The 27,955-nt window shown below is 40.2% G+C and overlaps 1 protein-coding gene across 1 annotated transcript; it reads left to right on the plus strand.

Moving 5' to 3' along the window:
• Positions 1 to 559: 559 nt before the first annotated feature.
• Positions 560 to 27,955, plus strand: LOC121892175 (transmembrane protein 47-like). Its single transcript, XM_042405057.1, has 3 exons — positions 560 to 1,689; positions 17,664 to 17,804; positions 22,989 to 27,955. Exons 1-3 carry the CDS (start codon positions 1,461 to 1,463, stop codon positions 23,165 to 23,167), a joined length of 549 nt encoding a protein of 182 aa, XP_042260991.1. The 5' UTR covers positions 560 to 1,460; the 3' UTR covers positions 23,168 to 27,955.

Below are 27,955 nucleotides of genomic sequence, written 5' to 3' on the forward strand. Positions count from 1 at the left end.
AGACACAATTGGCCGAAATGAGTTAACTCCAGAGAGTGTATGGGCTCAGGCTTAGAGAAAGGGTGAGGAGCTCGGACATCCAGGGGAAGCTCATAGTAGAGCCGCTGCTCCTTCGCATTGAAAGGAGCCAGCTCAGGTGGTTTGGGCACCTGGTTATGATGCCTCCTGGATACCTCCCTCTGGAGGTGTTCCAGGCACGTCCAGCTGGTAGGAGACCCCAGGACAGACCCAGAACACGCTGGAGGGACTACATAGCTCTTCTGGCCTGGGAACACCTTGAGATTCCCAGGAGATGGTGGAGGGCATTGCCATGGAGAAGGATGTCTGGGTTTCCTTACTCAGTCTGATGCCACCACGACCCAATCCCAGATAAGTGACAAGCAACATGGATGGATGGAACTGAACCATTTCAGCTCACTTTCATAGTTTTCAGCTTTAAAAACCCACTGTATGCCTGCCTAGCACCAAACAGCAGACAGAGTTAGAGACTATCCAGTGAACATAGTGGAAGATTTAGCAGCTAAAGAGCCAGATATTTTTCTCAGGAGTTGGTGGAGACTTAACCAGAGCTAAAAGTAGAGTGAATATTGGGTTTACGTTCACCAGGTGGACACAAAAATGACTCCAAATGAATGCAAATGTTACTCTGTGTCTGCTGAATATACAAATAATTCACCATATCAACTTCAAAGGTGGTAATATGTCAGCGTTGTGTTTAAAGCTGATTTCTACTGCCCCCAAGTGGCCAAAAATCAAATAATGCAACAATTAATTTTTTGTTGATTGTTGATTTCAGCTCTAGTCTATTATACATATTTGGCTATATACATATTCCACATGTTGAGTTTTCAAAGGCTGGATACTAAATATCTCAAAATTTGACAGTATTTAGGCAAAAAACTAAACAGCTCAAGCTTAAGAATTTTCCATCAGAAAGTCTATCTGATGGTGTAGAGAAGGCTTTGCAATAATATTCAGACAATATACAATTTTTATTTATTTGTTTATTTGTTTTTAAAGAAATAGTAGATTTTTACAGACTTTGGTTGGTGGCTGGTCACAATTTCTTTGAATGAGGGCTCAGGATCTCGGTATATCTCAGACCTTAGCTACGGCCCTGAATGAAAGGGGTTTCTTTCTTACTTACTTTCCTTCTCTCTCTCTTTAGGACCCTGTTGTAGCTACCTGCTGATCCCTCAGAGCTTTGACGTCAGCGCTGTAAACGGTGGAGATCTCCGGTGCGCGGCGGCATCGGTGCCCATAGGCGCAGCGTCCGTCCAGCGCGCAACGCAGGCGGCTGCGGCGGCACCAGCAGCATCTACAACACTCAGCTCAGACTTCCCCGCCCGACTCTCACACACATCCACACACCACGAGTAAAGGATACATCTACACACACACAGGGACATCCTCCCCGGGTTTTGAACCGGTCCCCCTCTCTTCGCCTCTCCAGCCCCGCCATGTCCTCTGCTGTCACCGAGACGGAGGAGTCGGCGCGCAGCTCCCCGCTGACACCGCTGAAGCTGGTCGGGCTGGTGTGCGTCTTCCTGGCGCTCTGCCTGGATGTGGGAGCCGTGATGAGTCCGGCGTGGGTGACGGCCGATGACCAGTACTACCTGTCCCTGTGGGAGTCCTGCTGGAAGCCGGCGAGCACCGAGAACTGGCATTGCAACAGCACCCTGGGCTCAGGTATGAAAGGGGGGGGAAAGTCACAATGTAGAGGCTTCTAAGCAACATTACAACCGCTCCATCCATTCTGTCCCGTGCGCACAGGGCAGGAGAGACTATTCCAGCTGTATTGTTAGAGGGTAGTTACGTTCATCATGCGTTAACAAGAGCTTTCCTACTAGAGACTGAACAAAGAGTTATTCTGAATGACAGCAGGGAATGATGCTGAAGCTGATCTTGGTGATGGAGGGATGCCTCCTCACCTCTAGAAGGGCATTCCTAGTGTCACTTGCAGATTGCAGAGGGAGATGCTTAAAGACAAGAATCTGTTGACTATAGAAAGGCATTGTCCTGGCTGGCCAGCTTTCTGCTGTCTCTGCCCCAATAAAGCCCCATCTTGACAGCCCCTGTCAAACTGTAACTCCACTGGGATCTCCACATTAATTATTGTGGAGGTGAAATAAAGGAATTTTGTCATTGTAGCACACACTGCAAATAGAATCACACTTTATTTTAGGTTGGATCTCTGCTTTCAAAGGAAAAATGGATCAGATGTTAAAAACTGATGCAGGTTGTTTTACCTCCACTACTGTCTTTTAATGCAACATTCTTTCTCAGCCCTCCTATATTCCTACTCAAAAAGCAGCAGGTGACATTTTGAAAACACACAAACGTGTGACACATACTAACCCTGATGTTAATGGGCCTACAAGTGGCTGACTGCCACAGGTCTTTCAGGGAGGGATTTGAGGAGAAATGGAGTGGATGAGCAGCGGGGAAGAGGTGAACGCCTGTCACAACAAGGTGAGCTACCATGTGTGGGCTGCAAACAGTCTATATATAAATGCATTAGAGCTGAAACGATTAGTACTCAGATTTTTTAAAATCAATTGATCGTTAAAGACTCTTTTAGAAAATGCTGATTGCTCAGCATTTTCACTCAGTAGTTCTAGCTTTCTTTCTCTGTCTTCAGTTACAATAAACTGAATATCTTTGGGGTTGTTAAACAAAAACAAGACATTTAAAGACATCACCTTGTGCTTTTGGAAACTGTGATGGTCATTTATGACTATTATCTGACATTTTATGGATCAAACCAATAATCGATTAATTGAGAAAGTAACTGGCAGATTATTTGATAACGAAAATAACTGTTAAAATGCATTTTAAGTTTTATTTAAGTTTATGTTACCTTTCGTGCAATTCAAACTGCTTTAAAGATGACTGACAAGCCGATAGTAAGACAGAACAAATGTGAACAATAGGACAGTTGGAGACTAGTGCACACGAGAAATAAAAATGATGAAAATATAACAATAAAACCAATTTTAAAACAGTAAAATAGACAAAAGACAATAACAAATAAAACAGATAAGAGGGAGTAAAACATTTTAAAACATGAATACAATAAAATAAATGATCTAAAAGACTAAATAATGGCCATAAAACATTCTAATCAAAAGCCAGACTGAAGAGGTGGGTTTTAAGTACAACTGAACATACTGCTGAGCCATTTTAGTGCCATAAAGCTAAAATAAATGCATCCCAGGAGCTATAATATGCATTTTCAGCCTGTTTTTGCTACTTCATAATGATCACCATTCAGATTACTAACCACCTTCATGGTAAAGTAGTCCACATCAACTCTCCTGGGTGTTGCCACTTACCTAATTCATTCATTCATTGGTCAACTAGGGAAACAGAAGGTAGAATAAAGGCTCACCTCTGCTGTGTGCTCCTATTATTTTTATATTATTACCCTCCCCTCCTCCTCCTTTTGTTGTCTAGAAAACGGCCTTGTTGTCGCGCCCAGGAGAGGTCTTTCAGTCTGGGGGCAGCAGAGGAGGGGTTGATCTTCGATGTTGGACTGGTTTCCAGGGAAACAGAGTTCATGAGCTTTACTTTAATTAAAGCAAAAGTGGCTTTATTTACTACCACTGTGACATTGGGCGCTGACTGGTGCTAATTACACATGGGGACATTAAAAAGGAATCATTTAAAGGGTCTTTAAGCTGTCAGACACTGTGACATACTCTATCTATCTATCTATCTATCTATCTATCTTTCTATCCATCTATCTATCTATCTATCTATCTATCTATGTATCTATCTATCTATCTATCTGTCTGTCTATGTGTCTGTCTATCTGTCTCCATTTCTTTTCCCATGCAAGTGAACGAGTGTCTGACTGTGTGCGTGTGTGTGTGTGTGTAAAGGAGACAGTAGGGGAGCCTCTGTATGTCAGTGTGTAAATTGGTGTGTGTGTGTGTGTGTGTGTGTGTGATGTTGTGTGTGTGTGTGTCCTTGTGCCAATAAGAGGCTACCACGTTGAGCTGACCTATTTCTGGACAGTCTCCTCTGAAACCCAGCTGAATATTTCATGTCACACTCTGATTTCTCCGTTGTTGCATCTCCGCACCTTCTCTCCTAGGAGCTGGACACACACACACACACACACACACACACACACACACACACACACACATTCACTGACACACTTTGTGACCACAAGTTTCAGCAGCTCCTCTCTTTTTTTCCTTCCTTCCTCCTCTTTGTCTGTCTCTCTCACACTCTCTCTCACACACACACACACACACATATATAGACCACATCCAGACTCCAGACCAGGACTCCCTAATTAGATGTCTTGGCGCGACGGGTGTGAGTGTGTGAGCCTCACCAACGCTGCGCACACACATTGATCTTAAAAAATAAATCACCCCCCACTCGTGCCAGCTCTCTTGGCTTGTTCCAACACCCTAGTCAGACCAAAGTAGCAGTTTGTGTTAATTTAGATCATCCTTTTCATTCATTGTGAGGTTTTCTTTTTCTAATAATGTGAAACTGAATTGATTGCTGCAGGAAATTTGTCTTTTCACCTTCCTCGCTTTAGAAGGCAGGGCTGCCACAGCGCAGCTCCTGCTGTAGCTGGTACAGTAGGTAATCACTGACTTGCTCATGGGTGCTTCAGTAAGGGGATGTTTGAACCTGCTGGACTACCATTCTGCTCAAAAAGACAAATAGGGAAAGAACAGGCACATAGATATCACAAGTATAGAGAGTTACAGACAGTATGAGCAATATAACAACATTTATAGATATTAATATGTATCCAGATTAACAGTTTCCGTTTACCCAGATTTGGCAAGTTTTTGGTTAATAACATTTTTTTCAGATATTATGAAAAAGTTGCAGATTATTTCTTGAAATTGACATGAAACATCCACCAGCTCCAGACAAATGCAGTCTTTGTGAAAGTGCCCTTCCCTCCAGCAACAAGCAAAATGCTGTAATGTATGCAGAGACCGTTGTGTTGTGTGATCACGTAATACCTCAATCAGAGTAAGAAATCTTCCATTCACCACATGCACTGCGATTCTAATTAGTTGGACTGAGATGGAAAAACAAAGGCATAAAGTAAGGATCTCATTTTGTGATGTGGAGACATGTTGTATAAAAAAAACATTTTTTTGTGGTATTGAAAACCCTTTTCAGATATGGACCTAGATGTGGTGCTGCTGTGGTGGCAGAGTAACATGGGGGATTTTATGCCTTTTATCAGAGATTTCACAGTAGAGAGATGACAGGAAACAAGTGGGAAGAGACACTGGCAATGACAAGCAACAAAGGGCTCCAGCAGGGACCAACCATGGACGTTCCGGTTCATGGTCGACACCTTCATGGTGCATTCATGGATAGATTGTAGAAATGGGAAAGATTCCCATAGGATGGTTAACCACACCTGCCATCACAGAGCCTGTCAGCCTATTGGTGTGTGTGTGTGTATATATATATATATATATAGGTGTGGCAGCCATTTTTTTAACATTTTGACCTGACAAAGACCTGACTTGGATTGAAATGTTGTCTTTTGAAATTCATTTTGTGGCTTGAATCAGAATGCAGGGGTTAACAACCTGCGAGCATTCACATCATTGGACAACTTAAGACGGTTGTATGATTACAGAGTTGGTCATGTGATAGTTGAAAATACTGTATGTTGACAATATAACACTATATCCATTCAGTTTGGATTTAATTACCTTGAACAACAGACTTTTGCTTATTCATCAGTGCATGTTTGCTTGGTTTTCTGTCTGTTCCGTATCATTAAGCTCCAAATCAGATATTTCCGAGAATTCAAAAAAATCTGTTTCCAAGTCAAAATTACTACTTGGATTTTGGCACCAGGGCACCCCCATTTTAAAGTTGTTGAGGAGATTCTTCTCATGTTCAGTGTTTTATTCTTTCAGACCAGTACTCCCTCCCTATATTTTTCAATTGATGCCCGTTACATGGACGAAATTATGAATATCCAGCACATACAGTGTGTGAGCAAATTAGAATTCAATAAGAGTCACCATTTAAAGATCCCCTCCAGACATGTTTTAAATACTTTAAATAAAAATATATGTCTGATATAGTATTTCCATAGAAAAAATAAAAAATGAACTGGTTTAATTTCCTCAAAGCACATCTACTCCTTCTCCTTCATTGAGAAATCTAAAATCTATAAATATACTAATATTTTTTGTTTCAAAAGTTTAACTGCTGGACACAAGATGTCTCCTACTTCACTGTAAAGTCCATTCTCAGTGTTTGTGCACTGGAGGCCGCAAGTTTCCACATCACACTTGTTTAAGTTGCATATTTCACCTTAATTGACTTCCAAACTAGTTGTGATGTCACAAATCATGTTCATACTTGCATGCCTTCAACTGAGATTCAAGCTGAGCACATACATCATTCTGTACAGTGAAGCTCAAACACTGAAGTGAGGTAACAATAAGCAAAGCATATTTTTGAGTGGAGGGAGACTTTTTATCTTGTTCTGAGTTCGTGCACTGTTGGACATTACAAAACATGCAGCAGAACTGGCTATATAATAAATCATATGACATGAGGGGTGAGGTTGGAAAGCATTCCTCACACTCACATTGGTCATCAGTTAAGGCCTCAACTGCAAAACAAGTTCTTAAATCCATTGGTGATGCAGCCCGCAAGAGAACAGAAATCCCTTCTTCTACCTTCATATCACTACTTTCCTCTTGTGCACCAAGTGCCAAATATTGTGCAAGCATTGTGGCTCTTTACGTAAATGTCATGTTGGAATAAAGCCATAAGGGACATTTACATAACAGACATCATCGGATTGACAAAATACTATTATTTTAACAGTTTGATTAAACCACCAAAGTTTTGAGGTATTCAATGTCTAAAAAGGAGCAAAAGAGTGTCATCATTAGGTGAGTTTTCATATTGATGACTGGATAAACACGCTGGATTTGAATTCCCTCTCCTTCGACAAACGGGACGTAACTTTAGATGAAAAATCTTACAGTGGGCGTTTGGTCTTATAGGCAAACATCAGGGGAAGCTCTACCTGTCTCACACAGACCCACTACGCGCTGTTGAAAGGTGTTTGAACCCTAAGAAGTCACTCCCGGAAGCCATCCTACTTTCTCTTTATTCTCTCTCTGCTTCACAGTCACTCCTTCTCCTCCCTCCTCACCTCCTCCACCCTTTCTTTCCCTTTGCTTTTTTTTTGCTCTTTGTTTCAGATTTCATGTTTTATTCTTAATCAAGTAGGCGGTGAACGAGCACATCTGTTTTTCTCCTGGCAAAAAAAAAAAGAAGCGTTATCAACAGATTCAAATGAAACAAAAGCACAATAAATGGCTGAGGGAGAAAAAAAGACGTGCTATTGCTACCAATAGGTTTGTCATTCACCTGACCTTGAGAGAAGAATTCCCAGGCTCAGTGTTAGATCTAGTTACCGCCTGAGACACAAGGAAACCATACTGTGCTCTCTTTTTTTCTTCCTCTACTTGTTGTTTCAAGAACTAACACATTAACTTTTTCAACTTATTAGCCAATTTTGCATGTGGTAATATATTTACATCTAATGATATTTAGCAGATGAACTTAGTTTAGTAGACAGAAGTGATTTTAAACACATGAAATGGGATGTGGTGTCAGTTTTGGCCGTTTTGACCCACATTCGCCAGTCTTTGTTGTCACAGTGCTGAGATCAGTCGCCACTGAGGATCTAAAAACCTTCATAAATGTTGCCTCCTCGCTTTCTGCCCTTCTCATCTTTCTCTATCAGTCTATCGATCCATCCATTCCTTTTACTCTGCAGGCCTTTTTCATCTGTACTCTTAAATGAATTGTCTCTTTCTCAATCCTTCTCTCGTTTCTTTTTATTTGTCCCTCATTCCCTTCTTCCTCTCTTACCTCCTCTCTGTCCCTCTCTTCTCCCCGAGGGCTTCATTGTTACATTTCTAATGTTAATCATTTTCCCTTTGTAATTTCACCGTCCTCCTTCTCCTCAGCCTTCTCCATCTCTATCTCTCCTTTCCATTTTCTCCGGGGTCAAGCCTCTCCCCCTTTTTGCCTTCTCTCCCTCCTCTCCTCCTCTTTTACCCCCTCCTTCCTTTCCCCTCCTCAACTCTGACTTCATCTCTCCTCTCAGTGAGCCAAGCCCCCAGAGACGCCCAGTTCTATTTGTAGCAGCTAAACGAGGAATGGGAAATGATGTGGCATTCAGTTCTGTGGCAGACAGACAGGGGAATAGCCAGGAACCTGCAGCACCCCCCCCCCCCCATGCCTGCCATCCTTCGAAACACACATACTCTGGGGGCATGATGGGGAATGGGATGTGCATGCGTCCAAACACACATAATCCATTTTGTGGATGCAAATGAAGCGTTCATCAAAGCATTTATAGTGTCACAGTAGCAGCATGTGGCAGCACATAAAAACCCTGTAAAAGTCTTAAAATAAACAAATTCTAAATGATCTGCGGACAAAATTGTCTTTTACTTTTCTGGTATGATTACATTTTTAAAAAAAACTGTTTTATTGATTTTCAACATTAGAAGGCAAAAAGACGACCAACATGACGTTACTAAAATAAATAAATAATTAAATTTTAAAAAAACAACTGACAAAACATTACTGAAATAAAATAAATGCAATAATGAAATGCTCATAGCAGAAGGTATACAGCAGGAAGCTGAAGTAAATAAAAAAGTGAATAAATATGTAAGTGAATAAATAAAACATGAAGTAAAAGGTTACTTTTTCTCCCTGTTCATACTCATCTTTTCCTCAGCCTCTTGTAATGCTTCACACATATCTTCATTTTCCATGAAGTGAATAAAAGATTGCCAAAGGTAATCAAAAGCCTCCCTTTTTACCTATAAGAATATAAGTGATTTTCTCCATTGATAGGCAGGAAGACATCTCCCTGAGCCGCTGGCCAAAGCGAGGTCTCCCTATATTTTTCCATTATAAAGCTATGAGATGCTTTTTATGGAAGAAGCACATGTTAATAAAAGCTTTCTTTCTTTTGTGGGTAATAGGATTAGTTGGATAAATTTGTAGTATAAACAACTTAGAGTGTAGAGGTAAATTTATGCCATTATCATCCTACCAACCGCATGATACCTCACACCAAAACTCTCTTATCTCCCCACACTCCCAAAGGCAGCGAAACAGCTTCCCTCTCTCTTGTCCACACTTAATACTTGTATCTGGAATGTTATTAAATTTATGTAGTTTGACTGGAGTTACATATGTCTGCATTTGCCAGTTAAATTGTAATAGCTGTAATCTTGTGTTGGCTGTTTGAGTATGAGCTTTCAGACATACACTACCCCACTCCTCCAAGGAGATATCTTCCTGTATATCCTCCTTCCAAGCATTCAGATAGCATTCCATAGAGGATTCGGTGGAGCTAGAGACCGGTAAGTTGTACAATAAAGAGATTTACCCTCTACCGTCTCCAGAGTAGACAAAGGAGGAGGAGTTCATTTTTGATTTTGGGCTACATCAATAAAACCTCCTCACTTGCAAAAATTTCAAGAAGTGTTTGTTAGGAATATCAAATTTGGCTCCAAGTTCTTCAGACTTCTTCATAACTTCACCGTTATACAAATCCTCAATCTTACTTAACCGGTTATTCACCCATATGTGAAATCCTGGATCAGCTCTCTCAGCTTTAAAATAGTCATTTCACCAGATAGGACTAAAGCAGGATAAAGAGTGTTTTTCTTTTAGAACTTCCCTTACTTTATACCACACATTAATCACATTTAAGACAAAGGGATTGCTTGTTTGTTTCCTAAGATTTCTGATATTTGTAAGTATATTGTAGATTAAGTGGTAATTAAGATGTAGTTCAGAGTGATTCAATATCTACTCATGCAGGAGATGGATCTGAGGAGAAAATATAAATAAAACAGAATAGTATGTAATTGAGCAGCCCATTAGTACCACTGAAAATTTGGAGGCTTAACAACCCCCCCCCCCCCGTGGCGTCTGTTATTCCAAATGAAGTTTGTACAAATTTTCTTTAACTTTGCAAATATTGATGGAGGAGGAGGCAGGGGAATGTTGTGAAATAGATAAAGTCATTTTGGAAGGATGTTCACTTTCAATATGTAGATTGGATTGTAGAATGCGATCATAGTTGGTTGCAACAATTTTATCATCCTCAGGTTCTGCACAGTACTGTCTGAATGCCAAGGTAGGTGAAGCAGTCTGATGCACTTAAGGAAGAGACAGGTCCATAGGTCTGATCCTTTCATTGTCATTTAACAGCATTGTTGAAGATTTGGAATGATTTATCTATTTATCTATATATCCTAATTTAATGCCGGAGATGTTATTGTGTGACCTTATTGCTATGGCAAATGGTTTTATAGCTAATGGAAATAGAAGCGGTGACAGAGGGCAGCCTTGGCAGACTCCACTTAGACTATTGAATGGTTTGGAGACAGTATTGTTTGTGAGGATTTCAGCCGTGGGTTGTGTATAAAGAAGCTTTATCCATTTACAGAAAGTATTCCCACATCCAAACTGAATCAGAACTTGAAACATATACGGCCAGTCTGTCAAACCTCTTCTCGGCATCTAATGACAGAATGGCAGTGTTGCTTAAGATTTATGTAAGGAGACTTATGTTTAAGACTCCTTACATTACTTTCAAGTCTAAGGAGCATATTATCAGCTAATTTACAACAGTATTTTGTGGAGGTACAGGATTCATTAAAAAAGCCCCATTCACAACTAACAATCACTATGTAGTATTTGTCCTCTGTGTGGAAGCTGGTCTTGAATATTATCAGTGTTTAAGCTAGCGTTAGCGACTCTGTCCTGCTCTTAATTTGATTGGGGGAAGTTAGTCCTCATTCTGAAAGCTTTCTGTAACGAGTCAAACAGTTAAAAAGTCAGACAGAGTCAGTGTTTTCAACCAGCTTATGAAGCAAGAGTTAGCTACATAGCTAGTTATAACTGATAAAATATGCCAGAGACAGTTATCTGCTGCTTTTGTTTGTCTCTGTCTAATATCAAGGACCCATTGTTCCTCTTGTGCAAACATTACTTAGAATTTTGAGTGGCAAATCTGCCTGCACATGATCAGTTAATGTCATGATTACAATATTAAAATGACAGCTGAATGATTGATTTGCTTATGTGCGTACTTATTTGGCAGCTACAGGACTGATCTTTTCTGTTTCGGATACAGAGGCCTGGAGTGCTACAGCACCAAATCAGCGTGACAGCTCCGAGTGGCTTTACAGTAAAGAAAAAATGTGACAGCGGTGCAGTAATCCTGTCACATGGAAAACAGTCACATTACTGCAAGAGGTATTTCAATCCGTGGGAGGGAGAGAGAGAAAGGTTCATACAAATTTTAGGTGATAAAAAAAACAACATTACATTCAAAGTATGCTTTCCTCTGTCCAATACAACTCTGCCAGCACATAAATAAATGTCATTTTCCAGCCAGCAAGTATGCAATATAAATCAGATTTTCATGTCTGTGCCCATATATATAGAATTAAGATCATTTGAGATATGATACATCTTACATGAATATCATGTAGTATATCTCAGTTATTGTGGTGGCATATGACTCCATCTCTCTAGTTCAATACCTGTGTGATGATAGGTGTAACCTTGTAAATGTCCAGCATTTCTTCGATGTTTGTCTTGCATTTGCTTTCCTCTTGTGCTATCCTTTTTATTATATCTTCAGCCACTACTGAAATAATGATCACCTCCATCTCTGGGACCAGGTGTGAGTTTATGTATAAAACCCAACAATCATCATGCTAATGCTTATTCTTACTCAAGGGCTTGGTCTGTTTTCAGCCATGCAGTGTCGGTCTGTCTGTTAGTCCTACACTTTAGTCAAAGATGAGAAATCTCAGCAACTACTGGATGGATTGCCATAAAATTTGGTACATTCATTCATAGTTCTAATGACTCTGATGGCCCCTGATGTTTCCTCAGGCACCACCGTCAGGTCAAAATATTAATTTGTTGAATACTTTTAGGACCAAATAATTACAAATACATCCGCCTCAGCTGTATTTTGTGTTTAATGCTACTTTGCATGTTAGCTTAATGTTGAACTGAAATGCAATACTGCATTTAATGATGAACAATACACAAGCATTAAAAAACCTATTCATTTTTCATGTAGTTACTGGAAATATACAGTATAAGGATTCATTATTTAAACCAAGAACCAAAGACTTTTTCAAGAGTAGAAGCAAGTGACCTGAATTATTTGTATTGGCAGCAAAGCATTACCCATTATATGCACGTATTATGTCTTGTGAATTTCAGTAATAATTGTGCTTAAGATGTTAAGGGCTCATAATGTGAATAATTAATTGGTTTCATTTCAGGGGGAAAGAAAAAGAACATTAGGAAATTTCTGCTTGTGTGCCTCAATAAAATGCTTTGTAAATGCTGTGACATGAGTCAGCAATGACAATGCAAATAAAGCATAGACTAACTAGTTTATGATAAGGGAACTTAACACCTGCAAATATGAATGACCTTGATGATAAAGGACAGAGGCAGTGAGCACACAGAGAGGGAATTAGCCTGTGCCCAGTGTGTCCCCTGAGGATGAGTTCAAATCAATTTGAGGATAACCAGGGTTTACATTCGATGTCACCATGAGGTCACAAATTTGTATTTGTCCAATAGTTTGATGGACAAGACATTGTGAGGAGTAACAGCTCAATTTCAGGGAAACCTTGATGATTTGAATTATGGTCATTACAGGATGTATTAGTTATGTTAGTTAAACTAATATTTCTCAACATGTGTGTTTGATTTACATAAATGTATTTCTCTGACAATAGCTCTGCACTGTGGGGAGAAATATGTGTGTGTGAGTGTGTCTGAAAGAATGCCTGATTCTCATTGTTGCCTACAATACAGGAACTACAGTTGGTGACATCCATTTTTGGTTTGATTGGTTATTTTCTACCTTTTTTTGTTTCATGCTGACTTGCAATTGGATTGGCTATGTCTGCTCCTGCAGAGCGAGCAGGCTCCGTGCTTCAAGGGAAGTTAAATATGAATGAATGATAAACCACCTGAGCCTCCCAAGATTCTTGTTTTAACCCTCCACCTTGTTCCCTGCTCCTGCGTGCTCCTGCTGTATTGCTTTTACATGGCGGCTTTTTTTGGGCAACTCTCCTGAGGCGACAAAATTGTCTCAGTCTAGCCGCTTTTGTTGAGCTGACGTTAAATCTGGTGTTTTTGCCTCAAGTGCTGCCCCTAAAATATGAAGCAGACATGCACGCAAACCCACACCAGCAGAGTCAAAGGCTAAAAATAGAAATTAGGTTTTCACATAGCAATACTTTGTTACCAGGAAACATTTTAATAAAACTGAATAGGTTTTTGTCCTGAAAACAACCTAAGGCGTCTCCCTCCTTATCTGCTGCATCTTTCAAACTGAAAATAGACTGTTTTTTGGTTGCTTTGCATTACAAGATGCTTCCGATTGTACCACTTATCTGTCTTTTTATCTCTCCTCTCTTCTTTCTGCTCTCTTTCCCCCTTTATCTTCCTTCTTTCCCATTTTCTCCTCTCTCTCATCTTTAATTTCCTCCTTCCCTCCATGCCTCCCACTATCCACCTCTGCATCTCATCTTTCACCTCTATCTCCGTCTCTCTTTCCTTCCCTCTGCCTCTAAATCTCTCATCTTCCCTTATCTCTCTCCCCCACCATCCATCTTTCATAAGCTTTTTTACCACGCTCGAGCTGTAAATTTAGGCATAGCCTGTATTTACACAACTTAAACAGCTGTAAAATAAAAAATAAATTCACTTAAATAGCCCTGCAGCATACAACGACTGTGCACTGGCTTTGCATCTGCACTGACAGCTACATTTCAGCATCAGACACAGCTCACTGATGTTTTATCCAGAACTTACAGTTTGAACTTTGTCTTTCAAGAGTTACTGTTTGTCCTCAAGGAGCACAGATTATTTTATTTATTTACTTGTGTATTTTGTAATACAGCATTTCCTGGTTTTGCAGCATGCAACAGAATTAGGTTTCACAGCAGCTTCCATGAGCCCGGCCAGTTTGACAGCATCACATCTGATCACAGTGTGAAGACAGACAGGTGCAAGGGCGTAGGTTTGGTTTTAACGTTTTTTGTCAGACTGCCAAAATAACTGTGTATGTGTACTTGTTCTCTATCACTCTTGTCTTTCATAGGCACATGTACGCACACACATACACACATAAAGAGCCTGACTCTGCAAAATGTTTACTTTACTGAACATGCATTTGTTGACTTGCTTGAAACCGGACTATCGTGTTTTTTCTCTGATTTTTACATTTTATTTATTGATAGACTACTCAACTATAAATATGAGGCCAAAATTAATATTTCAAAATAGCATAAAGACTGTGACAATACATTTTACAATAAAACAAATGTATAGAAGCCTGTAGGTAATGTGCTGCTCTGTAAATCATTGCTTGAAGGTTTTCAAACCTCACCTGAGATTCTGTCCTTTCAGTTTGTGGATTTGGGTGACAACTCAAGAGTTTCATAACAGAGTCACAGTGATGCTCAAACATATCTTAAAATCATCTCAAAGACTTCTGTTTGTGTTATTTTTCATTCAACTCCTGATCTTATGGCTGATCTTTCACTCTGACATCAGAGCTCACCTGTCTGTGTTTCTCTGTGCTGCTCAGGCTGCTGCCGACAGGATTTTCATAATAACAAATCAGTTGGACAAGCTGTGGTTAATTTAGCTTATAATGTTCATGTCTTAATGACACATATGCAATAATAACTCTACTCTTGATCCACTCATGGAAAAAGGGAGAGTAGTAAATATTTCTCCCACTAATTTCAAAGATTCATCTTTGGATTCATTACAGAACATTCTTATTAACTGAGCTCAACTTTTACTGACACTTTGTTCTTCTTTAAAAAAGATGTCTGTGACCAGATGTCTTAATTTGTTCTTGGGAGGAATTTTAATCAACAGTAATAAAGTTGTTTAATTAAACAGCATGTCTGAGCAACAGTCACAAATTAACTAACAACACCTAACGCCTGAAATTAAATGTAATATCAAATGATCTTACTTCTCTCCAGTGAAGTTGTTTTCAATTCTGTGACGTTTGGAACTTTTAAACTATAAACACAAACTTGGGAACTCTGCAGAGATTTTTCCGTTTTCAATGTTTCCTTCTACCTTCCATACAAGCTAATGTCTGCTAGTCGTGAAATTTAGCGCGTCATAACCACCATCTGCTCTGTAGCCTTGGTTGCTAAGGTTGTTGCTAAGGTTTTTCCATGTGTTGCTGGCGTTGTCCACTCTCATATTTCGGATCAGATTTTGGCTTAAACATGTACAGATGTATTTGAGAATTTGATACTCCTAGTAAAGAACAAGAAAAAGTAGTGAAATCCTGCTACTATAGTTTGTCCTGTACAGGAGCTAAAACAGCCTGTTTCAAACAGAGGCTGAACTGAGGGGCTGCATAAAGGGCCAGTTATAAGAAAAATAAGGAGTTTTTTGAACTGTAAATCATGCAAAGATATTCCAGTAGAGCCCCAGATTAAAAATACAGACTTGGAAATGTGCATAATACATCTCCTTTAAAGGTGTCTTCAAATGGGAAGTGAAACCTCTCTGTTTTCATATGAATTTGACCGCTGGAACATTTGTACAGTCCTTACCAATTGTATATATGTTGTATGTTAGCTAGTCTCTCATTTTTCCTCTTGTTTCTGTGCGTTTATCAAGTATTGCTAAGTTCATCAAGCCACACAGACACATCTTTGCCTCAGTTTGTGCCACAGTGGGTGAAATATGGCACTAGGTTTGGGTATGTCTTTGTATGCAGACATGAATTTATGAATGTGTGTGTGTGTGTGTTTGTGTATGTGTGTGTGTGTGTGTGCTATTTCAGTGTCCATCAAGCTACAGTGCTCCCTATATATAAATGCGGACAGATTTTTGATAACATGCCAGCAAAGCTTTTTAGCTGAGGCTTTTTGTCAGCTCAGGTATACTAAGTGCTCTCTCTCTTCATTATTTTCACTCAGCGCAGCTCTGTCCCCAGCCCCTTCACGCCCCCCTCAACCCCCCTGTTCTCCCTTCACCATCTTCCTCCATCTCTTCTCTCCTCCTCTTCTTTCCTTTTGGCATTTCTTTTCATGCTGCCCTCTCTCTGTCCTTGTAACATTATGCCTGTCCCTCTCCACTTGCATGTTTCTCTTCTTTTATTGGCCATCGCCCTCCCTGAGATACTCACCGCCTCGTTGCCACCAAGCCTCTCTTCATTTCACTTTAACCTGTCTCTCCCTTTTTTCCTCAGTTCCCCTTTGTTTCTCGATTCTCTTTGTTTTTTTCTGGCTTTGTATTCTCATTTTTTCCTTAGTCTTTTATTTCCCCCATTTTGCTTTTCCCCCCTTATTCCTTCCTCTCCCTCTCCTTTCCTACCTGCCATCTGCCTGTCTTACCATTCTTTTTTCTTTCACTCTTCTTTCCCTCACTAATTTCCCCTTCCTTCCTTTTCTGCATCCTTCTCCATTCCATCTTCCTCCTTCACTCTATTCTCTGTCCATGCTTCTATAATTACCTCACCTTTTTTTCATCATTCCCTCTTTCTTCCATTGCATTCTTCCTCCATTCCCTTCTTTCTTTATTTCTTCTTTTCTTCCTACTCTTTCCTTGCCTCCTTTTTTATTGCCTTTATTTAATTCCTTACCCCCTCCCCTTAACTTTGTCCATCCTTCCTTCCCTTCCTTCCATCCACCCATCCAACTTTACCTTATCTATCTCTTCCTTCCCTCTTTCCTTGCTTCTCTTCTTCTATATTCATTCATCCCATTCTGCTTCTCCCTTTCCTTTCATCTCTCATTCTTTTCTTCCTTCATCTTACCTTCCTTCTTTCCCTCCAGTTCCCCCTTGTTTCCTTCTCCCTGTTCCTTGTCTTCCCTTTATCCTCCTTTACTCTCTTGTCTGTCCATGCTTCCTTAATTTCATCACCTTTCCTCCACTGCTTCCTTCCTCAGCCCCGTTCTTCATTCTTTACCAGTTTCCTTCTTTTATTGCCTTAATTTCATTCATTTTCTCCTCCCATTTGTTTCTCCCCTTTTTCTTAACTTTGTTTCCTTCTAATGTTTATCCCATCCTCCTTCTCTCTTTCCTTTGACCTCCCGTCCTTTTCTTTCTTCCATGTACTTGTGCTGCCCTTCTTTCCTTCCCTCTCTCTTATCTTACTCTAATTCTCTCCTTTTTCATTTTTTATTCCTTCTTTTTTATACCCTACTTCCATTTCTTCTCTTCCTCTTGCTTCATTCCCCCTCTGACCACCATACTTGTTGGAGGTAAAGGCGGTAATATAAAATGTCAAATAAAACAATATATTTCTTCTGGCCCCCTCAAAGTCTTGTGCTTTTCATTTTTAGCCCTGGTATGTGTTATATTCCTATATTGCATTTATTCATGAATGTTCTCTAAATGTTTTTTCTTACATCTTTATACAACAACTTTTCGAAGGTCTGAGTGCTCACTCACTCTATTTCCTCTTCTCTTTACCACTTTCTCCGTCCACTTTCTTTTGCCTCACTCACTTGTTGTTTCTCCCCTTATTCTTCTCCTCCCTGTCTCCCCCATTTCTCTCTTTCCTTCCCCAGACTGGCAGGTTGCTACGCTTGCCCTGTTGCTAGGGGGTGGAGCACTGGTGCTGATGTCGTTCCTGGTTGCTCTGGTTGCCGTGTGCATCGGCACGAGGCGGCGATTCTACGCACCCGTCGCCTTCATGCTCTTTGCCGCAGGTCAGTGCACACATAACCATACCATAATCCATACACAATCACAATATGGGTCGAAGGCCACACACTCATTATACACAAAAATATGCACACCTAATCACACACACACACACACACACAATAAGATTACTTAATTAGCCAATTTACACAAGGTAACTGGAAGGTTGCAGGGTAATCACATTGAAAACTGACATGCATTTAAATGATAATCCTTACTTACTCATTAAATAGGCACACAGACTGCACACACACATTCTCACAGTGATACACGCACACACACACACACACAAATTTCAAACTCATTTAGAGAAAATCCTATTTTTACGAGTCAGGCCCAGCAGGGTTGAAGCAGAGTGTCACGCCTGTCCGTTTAATTTTCCTAGCCAGCCCCAATCTCAAATTCGACAACTGTTAAGTTTCCACATTTTCCCTATTCTCACCTCCGGAATAATTGGAAAATTTCATTTTTTTAGGCGTGAAATGTTTCATTTTACAAAGCTGGATGTGTTGCCTGTCGGAGGTTTTTCTCAATCGCGCTGTGCAAAGCGCAGAAGTTAGATACGGCACTAAACAGAAATCATCTTAACTTAAAGGAATGGTTTAAAGGCTATGAACTGGAAGTGTTCTTATCATGAAAAATACTTTCAAAGAATGTATGAAGAATGAAAATACACAATTAAATATACTTATTATGTCTGGAGTGATATTTGACTGCTCATTCAGATCATTTTGCATAGTGTAAGGGAAGCTTTTCCCTCTTTTGCCGCAGCAAAGCAAGCAGCAAAGCAGACAGTGTGATATTTTCAGCTGGTACCAATAGCACATAGAGTTGTACAGTAGTGTTTTTTCCATCAGGTTTGGCACGGCAGATTGCTTGAAATACCAGGTTTCTACTAAACATAAACGGTACTTTATTTACTGGCACATGGAACTGAATTTTAAAGAGAAACTTTGCAGATAATTTATTTTTTGCTTACCAGTGGTTTAACTTCTCAACTTCCTGCAGTGATGTAGAAGTGTACTCTAAGGTGTGTCGGTACACTGTGACATCACTGGTAGGTGTGGTTACAAGTGCAACAGAGAACGCTTCAGACCTCACCTCTCAGTGATGCTGGCAGTGAACAGAGGTCTAGAAACTTTCAACCAGAGAGGGCAATGAAACACTGTCGAGTTGGTCTTTTAGCTTGCTGATTGGATGTTTCGTTCTGTGTGAGTTGTATTCAACGTCTCTTTTGTAAGTTTTTATGTACACTGGCTTGTTCCTTTTTTCCAAATATCTTGGTTTCTGATCAAATATACAAAACTAATGATGTTATCATCAGCCTCACCTTTACATTTTAGTCCTTATAGTCTTTTTTAAGTCCTTTTTTAGTCTTTTTTTTGGTCCACATAATTAAAACCACAGCCTGTATACACACATTTGTCTGTTGTTCAAGACCCCCCAAATCTCAAAATTTTGTTGCTTCCAGGGGAGTGAAGGTCTTTTTTAGGGGACAGTTGACTCACTTTTCTACAAACAAAAACATATGCCATCGGAATAATTTGAAAGATGCCATAATTACATAAAAACTCTACATATAGTGACTTTAAAATATTAGCAGTGCACATTAAAAGGTCTGAAAACATTCTGAAAAAAACATGATAACCATGTTTTTACAAGGCACATCCTACCATAAAGAAACTGGAACATGTTGATAGAACTGGATTATGTTGTCATTTTTAACACCATGAACTTGAATCCGAACAAACTGTGCCCATATACTCATTAAATCATATCACTTCACACAAAAAACAGATCAGTAATCCATGAATACTCATCATACAAATAAACAAAAAAACACTATCTGTCAGAATATACTTGTTTTCACGTGATGGGACACAAACAACCTCTGTTAAAAGCCGAGCACAGAGGGAGGGTGTTTGGGGTGGACTATAAAGGGACCCTCAGTGAATGGTAGATCACATACACACTTCTTAACAACCAACTACCTCTTTAAGGCTTGTTTTTCACACCATCTGTGTTAATATTTGCGTGTTTTTGAATATTATACATTCCGTGTTTTTTTTTTGTTTTTTTTTTTTTGTTCAGGAAAGTGCCAGACCTTGTTTTTCCCGCAAGATGAATTCCCTTTGAAGAAATAACGATTGATGTGTTCTCCTTTGTTCTACTGCCATCCATCTCTCCCCCCTCCTTTTTAAAACATCTATCTCTCTGCCCACCCCACCTTCCTCCCCCTGCCCTCCTTTTACCTCTCCTCATCCCTCCATCCCTCCCTAAACTCACCCAGCTTCCTTTGACCCTTTAGTCCAGCTCTGATCCTTCTCCTCTGTCTCATTCCATTTCTTCCATCCCTCCATTCTATTCTCTCTCCTCTTTCCTCCTTTTCTACACCACCACCCTCTCTCCTTCCCTCTTGCCTGATCAAGTTTTATTAGGGCCCAAGCACAAAAGTGCCAGGGGTCCAACAGTCCCTGGCACTGAAAGTGCGAGGAACCCATTGTTTTTGTAGAGGTTATTGCCATTGTATTTTTGAGGGGCTTGGGATGTTTGAAAACTCACGAAAATTGGCACACGTCAGAACTCGTGAAAATTGCAAAGTTCTGTAGTGATTGGGCTCAGGCGTGGCGTGTTCTCCATAGTGCCCCCAAATGGAGGGCCATGTTGGGATGAAGTTGCTTTGATTTTCATGAGATTCAGTGGGATCATTGCTCTCATCATTTCTAAAAAAATGTTCATTTTACAAGCACGTTTGAGGCCTTTAAGATGCGCAAAAACTCATGAAACTTTTCACCCATGTTCAAACTAGTAAATATTTCAGTTAGTGTGGTCCATAACACCCCCTAATGTGTGGCAGGCCGTAGTCGGGTTGAATTTACTCTAATATTCACCAAAATTGGCTTGCACGTTGGCACGCTTTTATTAGCTCTGCCCAACTGGAAGTCAGCCATTTTGTATTTTGTGCATTTTTCTTGTATTTTATGCAAACTTTTTCAAACTCCTCCTGGAGGGTTTATAGGATTAATTTGAAATTGGATTGGTATAAGCCTCAGACTAATGTGACACTAAATTGTGAAGGAATAATCGATGCCCAATGTTGATGTCATAAGTCATGGGACAACATGCCATTTTAGGCAATTTACAGGTAAGGAACTTTTTGAAACTCCTCCTAGAGGATTCAACAGGTCCACCTCAAATTTGGTCAGCGAAAGCTCTAGACCTTCAAGATGTCAAATTGCAAAGCTTTTTGCTGTATTAACAACTCATTTGTGAAACATCACCTACTGGCAACAGGAAGTGAAGCCTTAAATGACACGTAGTTCATCAAATGTATACACAATTTCCTATATGTCATCTCCAGCGCCATATGCTGCACACAGCAAATAACATTTTACCCATTCACACAGTGTCCGATAACCCTGACAATTCAGAGCCATGTCAGTCGACCTCCATTAGTGATACCATGGCAACCGCTCCCTCCAACACGTGCGAGGTGTGAGGGCCTGTTCATCACTGCTTGCAGCTTTAATTTATTTTGTTTTCCTAAAATGTGCTAAATGAACTAAACAGAGCTAAATGACACCCCCTCCAGGCATGCGGCTCTCTTCTCGACCCAGTCGATGCTAATTTCTGCTATTTTTCTGTTATTTCTAAACTGGTGTGTACGTGACTACTAAAACATTTAAAAGAAAAAAGTCAGTGTGAGTAAACCCATGAACCCAAACTCATTAAAATTTACAGCAGACCTATTTTACACCAGAGGAAGTTTGTTCAGACCCCCACTAGTGAGTAATATAGCATTTTGAAGCTTTGAGTACAAACATCTTTCCTCCATGTTCACTCACATATTTGTACTATTGTACAGCTGTTGTTTTAGCATAAAAAAATTACCAAGTACATAAATATTTTCAACATTTATAACCCCTCTGACTCTTCCAACTGGCTCCCGGGCAGGCATTTTGTTTTAATAGCTATACTAAATATAGATACTGAGTTGAATATTTAAAATTATTTCTTTTTTTTTTTAACCTCACTTCCTCATCATCCAATTTTCACCACCTGCAAGATCCACACACTCTAGTTTCTATGGTGACTATAGATGGGTTTTAGAAAGCACATTGCCATAACGTCATTTTCACTATTTAGAAACAAGACTGAGAGTAAGGGAGTGTTTCTGTGAGCTTACACAGTGGTGTTTTGTGCTAGATGCTAGCATCAGCATGCTAATATGCTCAAGACATTTCACTAAAAACCAAAACTATCAACCTGCTGGAGGCGCTGGAGGAAAAGTCAAGAGATCATCACAGTCAGTAGGATTCATCCTCCTTTCAGCCTTGAACAAAGTCGTGGACCGACTGACAGACTCCACCGTGGCTAAATATAGCAATTCTGGAAAAGTTTTTCAAAGTGTTTTCACTGCACGCCACAAGGTGATAGACATCTGTTGGCTAAAAGGTGGCTAATAACAGTAACCATGCTAACCCAGACTACACAAAGTTAGCTCTTGCATATAATGAGAATTGACCATTGAGTGTGCCAGACCATCAACAGGCAGTGTGGGTTAAAGAGGACAGATGTTCCCTCTCACACCATTAATTAGCATACATAAAATTCCTGCTGTCTGCCATAAAAATACACCAAAGACACTAGATATATGGTATGTGTGATAACTTATGTTAGTGTGGAAATTGATATTAGAAGCGTGCACAGTAAAGCTTCACTCTCCACCTCTATCAGCTCTCACCAAGTCACACACACTTCAAACTGATCACTAAAGCATTGATCATAGAGCCTGACAAACATCATTAAAACAGCCATTATCATGCAATAACTATGTGAGCTCTCTTATCTTAAAACGTTTCTTTTTCACTCATTTATGTGCAAAACTATCCATCACCTTATTAAAATCACTCAATGCTAATAGCTAATTATGCGCTCATCTGAAAGGGAGGTTTCCTCCTTATGATATTGAACATTTTCCATCTGTTACTTTTGCAATTTGTGCCGTTTATGGCACAAAAATGTCTCATGTGAATCCTCTTGGGCCTGTTTTCCACCCCCAGTGGCTCAGGCGTGCACATCACACAATGTCACTCGGAAACCCATCTATAGAAATGATAGTTTTTCTTTAGCTGTTGTTTTAAGAAAAGCTACTAACTGCTTAGTTACTGTCTGGATGTCTCTTCCAGTTGTCCTCCAGGCCTGCAGCTTGGTCCTCTACCCCATCAAGTTCATTGAGAGCATCAACCTAAGGATCTACCACGAGTTCAACTGGGGCTACGGCCTGGCCTGGGGGGGGACCATCTTCTCCTTTGGCGGGGGAATCCTCTACTGCCTCAACCCCAAGAACTACGAGGAGTACTACTAGCTCCAATTCAAGCTCGAAACCTACAGCCACGCGGTGGGAGAGGTATTCAGAGGGTGAGGAGGGGGTTGGAGGGGGTTGTATATTAACGACTCATTTCCCAAGAACTGTCAGGAATACTGTACACTGGATTTGAGCCAATAACACAAGCTTCATCCCCAGAGAATGAAGCTGGCGGTCAGATTTCTTTTCTTGCCTCAGTCTACAGGAGAGAGAGCGCTGAGGCTGGTGGGTTTGTGACCTGATAGCTGTAATGTCACTGGGTCCATCCTGGGGAGGGGTGGGAGCGGGTGGGGAAGGGTTTATTTCCAGGACTTGTGACACTCCTGGGAGAACTGGCAACCCTGCAGAAACAAAGGATGGAGGTTTACAGTGACGCCGCCACCTCTGTTTGAACTACTATTATTATGTCACCAATGACAACCCAACTTACTGACTCACTTATCAAGAAACTGGATGTCAGACTGGGAGGCTTTTACCGCACGTTTACGCTTGTGTGCACATGCAAAGGCACGCGTACCTTCCCCTGTAAACATCAAATCCCCGGGCTGGACATACATATTCTCTGAAAATCCAGTCTCCTGCTCCGCTGACATGTGAAGTGCATCATCATCATCATCTTTGCTTTGTTAGGAGTTGTTGGATTTTGTTTTTCAGAGTCCTCTGAAGCTCTTAAACTTTCACAAAGACATGGAAGAGGATCAGATGCTACAGTTGCACTTCATAACTTTTCATAAGACAGATAGATCCCTCTTGGGGGCGGTAAGGGGAGTCGATATTCTGTTATCGACCCACTTGTCTGTTACCGCAGCAACCCGCAGGGTGTGCACATGCAGCTGTCATGATTGATTAGCCATGGTTGGAGGTGTGAGACGGGACTTTGCTCAGCTGCCTCCAAGGGTCTGCTAAATTTCGATTCCCAATAGAGACGAGTTTCTCTGCAATGTGGTGTTTGGAGCATCCTTCCTTGTCTGGTCCAGCTCCTCTGCATCCTGTTTTCTGTGTGGGAGTGTCCGCTATACACACTACATCAGTATCCCAGACAGAGTCTCTCAGTGGCCATGTTAACATGTATAACAGTAGCCCAAGTAAACTAGGATCTCTGCTCTGAATGTAATAATATGATTATGCGTTCAGGTGAAGTAAGTACAATGACAGGAGCAAATACGGAGTACTGTGACTCGACTAGACACCCCTTAGGGCACGCATTCACCTTTGTCTCATTTCATAAACTCTATTTAAATTCTCCAAGTGCCCAGCTCAGATCGAGGTGGAAGGGAAGTGTGGCTTTTAGTGAAGATGGTGGCAGCAGCAGTTCAGAGCTGTGTCCAAAATCATTCCCTATTTGCTGCTGGCTGTAGTGCTCTATACTCAAGGGTTTAAGAGTGGTGTCAGTGTGTGGGCTGGGAGGAGGGCTTTATGAAGTCAAGATTCTGACTTATTTTTCATAAAAATAGATGTCAATCTAACAAACGCATTATGATGAATTTGGTTATGGTTCTTTCCATTATTTTGGGAGTTCACCAAAGATTACTGTGTAAATTGATGTATAATTAATGCACTACCACTTTAAAATCGCGTGCAGTTTCATTGATCGAGACCGGATGTATGTCATGATATGATAGATAATGTTAAGCATCTTTACTAAAAGGAGTGTACTGCATTATGTTTGATCGATGTAGCTAATTAAATTAAAGATTCGATTTTTTTTTATCCCAAACACATGCAGAAGAAGTGACTTTTTTTAACCCTGAGTACTGTCTGCAGATTTTCCTCTAAGGCTGTGTACATCCCTAACAGATTCCATCAATCAGAGCAGCCCAGTGTTACCAGGAATTATGTCCATATTGGACAATTCTGCACCAATGATTTACATCCAGTGCTATCTTTCAGTGTCAATGAAACAAGTAGTGTGGCCCTTTATGTAGTGAGGGTTGGCGTGGTGACTGGGTGTGTAATGAGACTGACTTTCTTGTGGGATACTGGAGTTTGCATCCTGTTACAGACTTTGCTTTGTTATTTACTGTATTAATCTTTCTTTGGCCTTAACCCAGTGTTTTAGTTTCCTAAGCCTAAACTTAACCGGACTGTAGTTTCCATGTCCAGATTGTTAAAAGTGAGAATTTTAAAAACATTGGCACTGAACTGCCCAACATCATGTGATTTCCTGGCGATAGGTTTGTTCAGAGGGTGTGGACAGCCTGTATGGAGCCTGAGAGGCAAAACCCAGGGCAAAAACCTACAAATATTACTCACTTCTGCTCATTATGGGCACACAGTAACAATTCAAGGCAACTCAGATGAATGCATGATTATTAATAAATACAATACTTGACAAGTGTAAAAATCTTAATTTACCAATGGAGCATCCTGCTGAGTGTTTATTTTCTTGAAAATGAGTAAATGAAGGAGTAACTTTGGACACAGTCTCTAAATTTAGGAGAAATTTAGTATTTGAGTATACATTACATGTTTTGCTAAAAGACATATGTTTACTCATATTAACAGGATTACTGCAGAGGACATAGTCAGACCATTGCATAACTCCCTGTATGAGGAATAGATGCATCAGTATATGCATGTAAACATAGCCACTGAAGTGACCTATTTATAAACCGCATCAGAACGTATCTGATAAGTTCAGGCCACGTTTCATTAACACCAAACTGCTGTCTCCTTGTCTGAAGTAAATGTCAGGGATCAGCCAGTGTGTGTTGGTTTTGGTGGAAAACAAGCCTGGCATGCATCTGTTGGCACAAGAAAAGCAAATGCTGATATCAGCCAGTATCAAATGCCAGTATTAATGGATGCTGGGACCCATCTCAACAGAAAAATTAGGATTGTATTTTACATAAAAGCATCACCACCTTACAGAAAAGCTCATGTGATAATTGCTGCTTTCATGTCCCAACAGGCTGATTTGAATTGGAACAGTATTTATCTAGTTTCCACTGTTTCCCCTGCCCTCAGGGTTTGGCTCTTATCCGCTTGTTTGGGTGGTAGCCATGGATCCAGTGCAATATCTGAGTGGAAAGATGGAGGGATAGAGAAGCAAATATTGTAACTTGTACACTGATTTTAAATTCTGCAGGTGATAAAGCATTTTTTTTCTTTGCTGCCATTGTGCACAAACCTATTTATGTCTTCTCTCACCTCAAGTGTAAATTTATGTTCTCCTGTGTGCTGAATTAGTTTCCTAACCCTATGACCTCCATACTCCATTCAAAGCACATTCTGTTCATTTCAAAAGTGCACAGGGAGTTGAATGTAAAATAATCATTCCCTGGCTGACATTTTGGAGATACAGGCGGCATCTTGTCTGTCTGCTCTCTATTGTCACATATTTACCGTGAAGCTGTCAAGGAACCATCACCCAAAAATAGGATCCAGGCTACCTCCCTCGCCACCTTAACAAATGTAAAAGTGTGCAGCCGAGACACGGCTCATGCAGCTGGCACAAGTCCATTTATTTTATATTAACTGAGACGGTGATGTTTACCACAGACAAAATCATTTCCTCTGCTGTTGATGAGGAGAGGTATTGTTTGTTTTTGGCAGCACTGCCTGTCACTACAACACCATGGCTTCTAAAAGAGCTGATGCGAACAGAAGAAGAATCGCTAACACTTTAGATTACAGCCCGCTAATTACAGTGTGATTATTTAGTATATATAGGGTATCAATAGAATGCTCAATGGGTACCTGTGCTGGGATAAATATGTAAGTGCAAGAGAAGAAGGCAAAAGGACAATTAGATGGTAACAAGGAAGGAAAAATTGGGAAAACAGTGGAACAGTGCTAGTATTGTAATGAAATTAGTTATGGTATCATTTATTTTTATATTCTACTTTTGGAAAGTACATTGTAAAATGTTTTTAAATATGTCTGTATTTATAATTAAATTTATTTTTGCTAGGGAACAAAACATTCGACTAAGCCTGAGTCCTGAAATCCATAAAAGGCAGTTAAAGGTTATCAGACAAGTCAACAATACAACCGAATACAACTATGAATAATTTAAAAAGAAATTATACTTTTATAATTATATAAGCGTTATACTTTTCCTTCAACTTCTAATCAGTTGGTTAAATAAATTAAAATGTAATTTATTTTACCCTACTATTTATCTTTCGCTAGCACATTTTAGTTTTCACTCAACTTTGGAACACACACAAGCACACACACTCCCACAGTGGACCAATCACAGCTCTGGACATGCATGGACACGCCCATCTCATGAACATAAAAGCATTAGGAAAATTGGAAATGTTGCATGGGGGAAAATAAGGAATAGATAACTTATTGAGTGTGTACTAAGACCAAAAACAGGTAAATAATACCAAGTGCCACATGTGGTTTGGCTCCTTTGTAAAAGGACATAAAGGATAATCCTGTCTGTTTCCTGTAATAGTTTAATCTGTATTGGGCAATTTTTTCTATTCTTATCCCCTGCTTTTATGTCCTTGTAGCTACCACGGGTACCTGCTATGTATTTCATTGTTATCCTTTATGTGCAATATATTTACACTGTAATTTGCGGGCTGTAATGTAAAGCATCAACTGGAGAATAAACTTGTGGGCAGGATGTGGTGGAGAGTGAAGCTACTTAATTTCATTCTATTTCTCACATAAACCTCATGTCTCTCTAACCCTGTCAGATGTAGAGAAACTTGTCCATGCCTTTATCTCCTCCAGACTGGACTACTGCGATGTGCTCCTCACAGTGATCCCTGGCAGGAGCATCCAGAAGCTCCAGTACATTCAGAACAGAGCTGCCAGGATCCTGATGAC

The sequence above is a fragment of the Thunnus maccoyii genome, chromosome 24 (assembly GCF_910596095.1).
Source record: "Thunnus maccoyii chromosome 24, fThuMac1.1, whole genome shotgun sequence".
NCBI classification, from domain to species: Eukaryota; Metazoa; Chordata; class Actinopteri; order Scombriformes; family Scombridae; genus Thunnus; species Thunnus maccoyii.

Excerpts from the sequence above, each read along its gene's own strand:
- LOC121892175 (XM_042405057.1), top strand. The coding sequence starts at position 1,461 with ATGTCCTCTGCTGTCACCGAGACGGAGGAGTCGGCGCGCAGCTCCCCG. Across the intron at positions 1,690-17,663 it reads CAACAGCACCCTGGGCTCAG|ACTGGCAGGTTGCTACGCTT; the intron begins GTATGAAAGGGG and ends TTCCTTCCCCAG. Across the intron at positions 17,805-22,988 it reads CTTCATGCTCTTTGCCGCAG|TTGTCCTCCAGGCCTGCAGC; the intron begins GTCAGTGCACAC and ends TGTCTCTTCCAG.